At 39.6% G+C, this 8,615-nt stretch overlaps 1 protein-coding gene across 1 annotated transcript; it reads right to left on the bottom strand.

Moving 5' to 3' along the window:
- Window positions 1-344: 344 nt before the first annotated feature.
- On the bottom strand, window positions 345-8,183 carry LOC146317722 (E3 SUMO-protein ligase ZBED1-like). Its single transcript, XM_084732949.1, has 3 exons — window positions 7,515-8,183; window positions 6,665-7,329; window positions 345-1,457 (listed from the first exon to the last, which is right to left on the bottom strand). Exons 1-3 carry the CDS (start codon window positions 8,099-8,101, stop codon window positions 1,360-1,362), a joined length of 1,350 nt encoding a protein of 449 aa, XP_084589075.1. The 5' UTR covers window positions 8,102-8,183; the 3' UTR covers window positions 345-1,359.
- Window positions 8,184-8,615: the final 432 nt, after the last annotated feature.

Here is an 8,615-nt window from a genome sequence, read left to right as displayed (position 1 = left end):
AAATAAATTATCTCAAGAAAAGATTATAGGTTGGTATAATTTTTATTTTAGTTTTAGTTTTCCTTTTTTTGTTACAGCACTTCTAACTGTGAACAGTTTTTTTTTTTAAATACAGAATGTTTTGCATTTCTGAAGCTCAAAGATTCAAGTTCACCTAAAAAAGCAAAGTAAATTATCTCAACTAAAGATTATAGGTTGGTATAAATTTATTTAGTTTACTTCAAAACTAGAGAGTTTGAATTTTAAAACTCAACAACATTTAGCGAGGGCAGCTGCCCTGAAATGATGAGTATTCTCAGCTTTCTTTTGGTTTTACGGGGTAGTTTTGTACGTGTTAAGCGGGGGGTTGCCTTGTCTTCAAAGACCAGGTGCCATCTTGGCTTTGGGAAGGTAGGCTGTCAGCAGTGACCTGAATCTCTGGGTGGCATGCTCTCCAGTTTGTTAGGCGATACACCTCCCGCCCACACACATTTAGTAAGCGAGGACAGAGAGAAAAAAAGAGGAGGGTGACCCCAGAACTTCTCGCAGCCTCCCTGCAGATTGCCTAAGAAAGTGTCCTTTGTAACAGGAGTTTCCTGTACGTAATTAAAAAATATCGGGCCCTGCTCAGAAGGGAGGGGACGGGGCTCGGGGTTGCAGGAGGCTACATGAAGGGTAAGATTCTCTGCTCCACTCCTCGTTTCATGTAAGAGCCCCGGAGCTGGCCCTGACGTTTGTCCAAACAAGAGGCGCTCTTTCTCTCTCCAAGGAGGTCCAGCGGAGAGAGGACCAGCCAGTTCTCAGGGCCCGGGGGCAGGTGGTTCTGATTTGCGAGGGGGGGAACAGACCACGTTTATGTTCAGTTAATGGCAGTACACGTGTCGTCACGTCCAATGGTGGGAACATGCTGGGTGAGTGATCTGTTTTTAACACCGCTGAGGTTTGCCACCAATAAGATCACGACGTCCAATTACCCCTTTATGGTTTTAGTCATCTTAAGCCTGGATATCACTGATAATCTTCAGTCTTTACGAAGGATCATTTTTATTCTTTATTATGTTGTTAAATTAAAGCAAAACTTTGCAGCTTTTGAAAGCAAAAATGTTCTCTCTGATAAATGCAAAGTTGAATACATAGAGGAGCACTCAGAGAGCGCTAAGGCCAGAAGTGAAAAATAGTTTTTGTGTTCGCCATGTGATTTGGACTGACTCCTCTTCTTCTTTGGCCCATGCTACACCCTTCTACCAAGTTCATGAACTTTTTTTTCTGTAATCTGCTGAAATTATAATTTTTGCACTTAATATTCACAGGAAGAATATAAAACTGATTATGCTGATTTGATTTTCTGTTGGGGTTTGTACCAAGAAAGCATGCTTGCTTTCATCTGGAGAATATGTGTATCTTTTGGTCCAATTTTTTTATTTGTTTATTGAATTTCTTTCTCAAAAGTTTTTTCTGCTTTTTTTGTCGATGCATTGCTGTCTTGAATGTCTTTGTTAGGCCTAAATGTTGGTTACAATGGTCTTAATCTTAATCTTTATTGCAGTAATTGTTTATGGAGGTAACAAAGAATTACACTTAAATCTCCAGCGCTCCTTGGCTTTACGGACCTTTATAGCGAATTTCAGTTTATTGTTTAGCTTTCTGACCTGCTACTTTACCATTCTGGCTCTCTCTCACCACTCAAGTAGCATCATTTTAGGCTGGCGCAAACAGCTGCTTCTAAGAAAAATCTCTAAAAACGCCAGACCTGCCCAGCACCAAATGGTAGACAGACACATTTAGTGTCTAGCTGGTGAACAGAGCAAAACATTTAGCAGCAAAAGAGCGAGATATTTTAATGACAGATGGACTGAAACATGAATTGAAATTCATGTTAATGTTGCTGCATTAGGTGTGTGAATAAGCAACTGTTTGCTAACAAGTTTGTTGTGTCATCTTGATGAGATGAAAACGACGCTTACAGAGAGTTAATATTGAACTTACATCTATCAGGTGGACACAAACACCATGTAATTTGGACGCTCTGCGCTAACAAGCTCATTACATATCAATTTAAAATAATATGATAATATGACAGCGCTGTGTTTTACAGCTTGTTTCTGCTGCCAACGTGCCAATGTTCAGTAATAAGTAAAAGTCTGGCAAGAGATACTGAAGTAACCACTCCCGTACCACCAGACGACATGAGACTGCTTAATTCATCCTGCACCATGCAAAATTGTTTGTTTTACTTTAATTTCTTATAAAATTACTTATATATTATTCAACCAATCTACTGTATATACATTTTGCTTTTGTGAGTTGCAAAAATGGAACTACAACTTGATCTTGGCCCAATGTGTCATAAAATGATAAATTAATCTACTTTGTACCTTGTCTTGATGTAGATTAGTCATTATGTGATCACTCCATATGTGCTCCACACTTTTATTGTGGGACCCGTTTTTTCAGTAACAGTACAACATGACTTTTGAAATGAAAACAGCCATCTCCCACCCACACGCAGATTGATTTCCAGACGAGGGGGAAACACAGCAGCTTGCTGTGTCCAGTGTTTTCAGTCGGTGGTTTCAACACTGATCAAATGGCCATGCTGAAGCCTTTAATGATCTTGGAGGTTCCCCGCTGTCGGGTCATCTGCTTGGCTCCATATCACCTCCAGGTTGGGCCCTACTGCTGGTCAGGCGGTCCCACAATGGGGCCCTTTCCATCAGCTTTGTATTTACTCGTCCCTCTGGCTCACCCCTCGGCCTGCACGGGGTCTCTGTTCAGTCTGCCAGCCCTGCTGAGAGGGCTCTGTGGCTGAGAGAGCCATAATCCATCAGGCCTCTGTGTGTGTACGTGCTTCGCTCTTTTATGCTTTAGCTCTTGCTGAGGAGTCTTTGCTGAAGGAACTAAATGGAGCCAAGCGTCTTGTTCAAACAGACTGAAGGAGCATGTTCTCTGTGTCTGAGGTTAGTGTGTTAATACAAGCTTGTGTGCAGGCGTGGGCGTATGAACATGCTGCTTGTGTGCATGTTTTATCACTTCAGACTTTTCCAACCAGACAGATGAACTACTCCATGACCCCGTACCCATGCAAACATCTACTTATCCTGCCCACAACATACCCCTGTCATGTTTTATTGGATCTCCTTTATCTACTCCCACAAACTCACACTTGGCCACACACACACACAAACATGCTTGCATTACTTTCATATGGTACACTGTAAAACAAACAATTTGCTTTAACTTAATAATAGTTAGTGTCTAGGCTGCCTTAAAATGTAAAAATTGGCTGAATTTGAAGAGACCAGTTAAGGTATTTTTTTAATGCTTCAAAACAAATAAACTTTCCTTGTCAAATAAAAATAAAGATGAAATTAATTTGGTTGTATTTGTTCAACTTGTTCAATAAACTTAAGACATTAAGTTGAACCAACAACCCTTCAGTCACACTGACAAACATTACAGAGAAATTTGATTTCCTTTGACATTTTCTCAGTTTGATAGGTCGGTTCTTCATCTCAAACAAAGAACTTACAGCTGCAGCTGCTCCTGTTGGAGCTACTTTGTTCCAGCATTGGCACAAAGACAATATGCGAAACTGTTCCCGGTGAATTTATTAAATCTTAAGTGTAGTGAGAGTAGGGACTGAATTCAATATCTGCAGTGTTTTTAATATTGTGAAAACAACCATGACTTGTAAAAAATGTGTTAGAGACACACAGCAAGTTTGCATGATACATTTTCAAGTCAGATGACTTTAAATTAGAAGAACTCACATTTATAAGTTCTGAAGTGTTCCAAAAGTAAATGCTGGAAATTTTAAGTTTAAAGGAGCAATATGTGACAATTCTGCTTCCAAAACTAAATACTGCAGAATTTAAATGAAGTGAAATCCTGTTTAATAAGCAGTCTTTGGTTGAAGCGAGTTGTTTCCACCTTTCCCCTCCTCCACAGACTTGAGGAAGCTCAGGCAGGCTGCAGGAACACTACAGGAGTGCAAGACGAGTGCAACATTATGATTTGACGATAACAAGCGACGATGAATCCTCCACTGTAAGATGATCAGCTGTTTAGAACTGTCAGTTGTCTGAAAAGTTTCCTGCCAGCCTCGGTTAACATATTGTTCAAATTAACTGTTATAAACATCCACTCCTTCTAAAATATTATATAACATATAATAGTCATGATTAATTAAGACTCATAAGCAGACGCTTAATCATTCAGCAAACATTTGGCTTTAATTTGAACTCTTATCAACGTGAGACAGGCAAATAAAAATATTAATTCCAGCCTAGTAATGAGGCTTCACTGCAGCTGAAGTACTGCATGTTTCCTTAATTTCAGATGACATATCATGGTCGTTTTATGATTTATAACAGTAAATATAGTAAAAATTTCTCCTTTAATTAACTTGGAAAAAAAAGGATGAGTTAATGAGAAAAGTTGATTCCCCTGAATTACTGTATGATTTTTTTTTTTTACAGTGTACAGCATAGACTTACATAAGCTTCATTCATATCCATATTGTACATCTCCTGGTTATGTTCTCTCATCCCACCCACCGCGTCTGTCCTCCCTCCCAGTGCACAGTGATCGATGAGCTGCAGTGTGGACCGTACTGAGGGGAAAAGACCCTTAGCCTGCTCTCGGTCTGACTCCTAAAAACAGCTCCCATGGCCAACAAAAACACTGCACAAGGCACCCAAATGGCAACCCGTACGGCCGCTGCTATTGTAGTGTGAAATGTTTCCCACGAGTTAAGACGGGAGAGGAGGATTCGATGGATGACACAAGCCTGAAGCTGAGAGACAGGGGTCAGACTGAGGTGAAGTGCAGACGATGTTAAGATTTAATCTCTGTCATCATGGCAGTTTGTATCTTGTTGAGATGTAAAAAAGAACAGGAAAAAATGAGTATGACTTTTGCAACACTGCATATTTTGTGAAACCACAGCAGTCATTTGCATTATTGTTCAGCAACATCAACATCCAGTGAGGTTTTGATCATGGGGGGCTGAATAAACCTTGAGGGGAATCACTGATATCTGACCATATTTAAGCTAAAAATGCATCACTGGTTTGTTCTTGGTTTGCCGTTTTTTTCCCTCCTTCATTTCAGTCCAGTCTGCTTTTAGACAGGGGAAACAGGAAAAGAGTCACAGTGCTGCGGTTCATTCTTCAGGCCATATTCGCTTGACCACACAAAGAGCCCATTTTGAGGGAGACATTTTATGTGTTGTGTGGCAGGCAGTGCAGGCGAAAAAGATTTACTGTGTCTGTGTCTATTCAGGGGCGTTTTGGATGATGCTCATGCTCTTACTGGTAGAGGCCCGGGATTTATGGCTGCAGTTGGGAAATCCTATCAGGTAGATGCTTCTGACAACAGTGACACTTTTATATTTAAACAGTTAAATGCACAAAAAGTTGTGAATATATATTTATGTCAGTCACATAATTTTCTTTTTCACTTTGGTCCAGTAGGTTGTACACAGTGGCAGAGAAACAAACTACAACACACAAACTATACAGCCTGAAGGCAGCTCAAGTGATTCACAAACTGATAACAATTGAATAATCTAAGACAATTAGAGTAGAACTAATAGACATGCAAAATAAAACACATCAAGTAATAAACAAAGCACAACAATTAGTCACCACACATGCAAAAACACATCAAAATATTCTGCCATGTGATTTTTACACATGTATATTTCTTTCTGCTATGACATCATTATAGTCAGTATTATAGTGACATATTTTACAGATTATACAAATTACATATTCTAGAATTAAGATCTTGCTCGCTCCTTTTTGAATATGTGCATGAGATTTGAGGACTTAATCCTTTTTTATGTTTTGTGGCTTGTTTTATAGACATATTAAGTAAAAAAAGATATTAATGTTTCACGTTTTTATGAGAAATCTTTAGAAACGTAGAAATAGAATAAAATAGAATACTAGTGATGAAATATGCAATGCATCTCCATAACGGTTTCTTTACATTCCACACATACACATGCTTACACCCACTCACACACCCATACAAACGCTTGACGTGCATGCACATACTAACAATAAAACAGACGACAGAAAATAAGTAATAAGAGCAATAAAAGGGGTTGCAAAGTAATAAACAGAGGTGCATAATCTGAAGCTACTAATGTACATTGTGTCCAATAGTTTTTACCATTGCACAACATAAACCTTTTTAAATAGCTATTGCACCTTTTAAACAGAGTTTAGTGGACCGAAGTTTTAGTGATGGGAATTCCGGCTCTTTTTAGAGAGCCGGTTCTTTTGGTTCGGCTCACTAAAAAGAGCCGGCTCTTTCGGCTCCAAAGTGGCTCCTCAGATTTTTTTTGCTTAAATTAATTTATTACCCAAAAATAATGTAAAATTAATTACTAATGTAAAAAAACATACATTATATCAAATGTTTATCATTTATATGGCTTTATTTATATAATCAACATACTCAACATGGAAAAGAGTGCTACAAAAATAAATTATAAAGTGCAAAAACAAAGACCCAGCTCAATTAGACAAAAAGGTCCACTGTATATTATTTATAAACATTTAACTATTTACAGTAAAATAACGCTTGAAGAATCACACAACAAAATATAACTTAAAATGTCTAAAACAAAAAGAAAAAAGCAGCACCCGGCTAACAGTTTTAGTTAGTCTTTAGCGAAGGTTGGCATTGAGAAAAACTAAGTGCCTCAGCTTTGAAGGGTTGATCCTATTTCTTCTCTCTGTTATTATCTGCCCTGTTTTGGAGAAGATTCTCTCTGAGGGGACGGATGTTGCTACAATACACAGTCTCCGTGCCATCACCTGTGTAAGACGTGGGTAGACTGAAACCTTGGTCTCCCACCAGCTCAGTGGGTCTGCACTTCTCTGGAAAAGGGGCTCCTCAATATATGATCTCACTTCCAGTATTGCATCTGCTGAGGGATTTCTTCTTGTGGTGTCTCCAGTTACTCGTTCTTCAAAGAACCTCCAAACAGCAGATGCTTGTGGCTCCTGTTGTTCGTGTTCTGTTGCCTCTTCTCCCTCTTGGCCCCCTGGCAGTGGACTTGACTGGCTGGATCTTGCTGCTGCTGCAGTTATTCTCTGAAGAGCTTCATCAACTGCTCTATTGTCATTAAAGGCCAGCTTTTTGAATCTTGGGTCAAGAATGGTGGTTTCTGATAGAACAGTGTTATATTCCATTCTGTGGAACTTTCTGTCCATGGATGCACAAAGAGCATCCACCAACTCTTTCACTTTCCCTGTGGTTACTCTGGTCTGGTGCTCAGCTGTCACTCTCTGGAGACCCTTGCACAGGATTAACATTTTAGAGGCTGTAACAAAGCTAAAAAAAAAAAAAAGAGTAAACAATAAGTGTTAAAATTATGCTTTGTTTTATTTAGCAGTATATAATATTATTTCCTTTCATGTTTAATCTGCTTTTCATACCAATGATGCAACAACAACAATTAATGAAAATGATAATAATAATAACAACAATAATAATGTGATAACATCTGTACACTGTACCTGTCTGCACTGATCTCCACAGTGACCTGCTCAAATGGCTCCAGAACAGTGCATGTCTCCTGCAGTACCTCCCATTCCTCTTGGCTCAGAGGATCAACAGGTGCATTGATAACAGCCAGGGTAGAGATGACTGCATCCTTGGACTCAAGAATCCGTTTTAGCAAATGAAAGGTGGAGTTCCACCTAGTAACACACTCTTGTTTGAGTTTCAGCTCAGGCATGCCCATCTGTTGTTGGGTAGATTTAAGTTTCTTTGTGGCTGTTGTGCTCCTGTGGAAGAATTCTACTATCGCCTTCACTTTGTCCACAGTGGGCTTCAACACCTTCAGAGCATCTCTTACAAACAGGTTAACTGTGTGTGCAAGACATGGGTGGTGAGTCCAGTTCAGGATTTTTATTGCTTTGGTTATGTTAGCTGCATTGTCACTAACACAGCAAACCACTTTGTTTTCCACGTCCCACTCTTTTGCCACTTTGAGCAGCTCCTTCGCTAAGTTCTCAGAAGTGTGTCTGTCACTGAACTCAAAACAATCCAGCAGACAGGACACCATTTTGTAATTTTCAACAAAGTGGCATGTAACTGACATGTAGGATGTGGTGGTTCGGGATGTCCAGCAGTCAGTTGTTAGACAAACAGCTGTGGCTTTTTTCACCCTTTCTTGGAGTGAAGCACGTTCTCTGTCATATAGGCCTGGGATGATTTTTTGGGAAAGAGTTTTCCTGCTTGGAATTACATACATTGGATTGAGAGCATGGGTATAGCTTCTGAATCCTTTGTCATCCACGATTGAAAATGGTTGAAAATCAGATGCAATCATTTTGGCCAGTTCCTCATCAATTGTGTTCTGTCTTGCTGGGGTCATAGCCTTTGGCAAAAACTGGCTCATAGAGCTCTGGGTTGTAGGTCTAGGTGGTTGTGGTGGTGTACTGGATGATGCTGTAGACATTACAGCAGCAGCAACAGTTGCAGTAGACACACTGGCACCTTCATTAATAGCAGGTTCACTTGCCTGTCGTTTTTCTTCCAATTGCACTGATGGATGAACAGTTCTCATGTGCCTGTGCAAGTTGTTTGTGGAGCCTGCTCGATACGAAATTTTC

The sequence above is a fragment of the Lutjanus erythropterus genome, chromosome 12 (genome assembly GCF_056507025.1).
Source record: "Lutjanus erythropterus isolate fLutEry1 chromosome 12, fLutEry1.hap2, whole genome shotgun sequence".
NCBI classification, from domain to species: domain Eukaryota; kingdom Metazoa; phylum Chordata; class Actinopteri; order Lutjaniformes; family Lutjanidae; genus Lutjanus; species Lutjanus erythropterus.
This window is presented reverse-complemented; position numbering and strand designations above follow the sequence as displayed.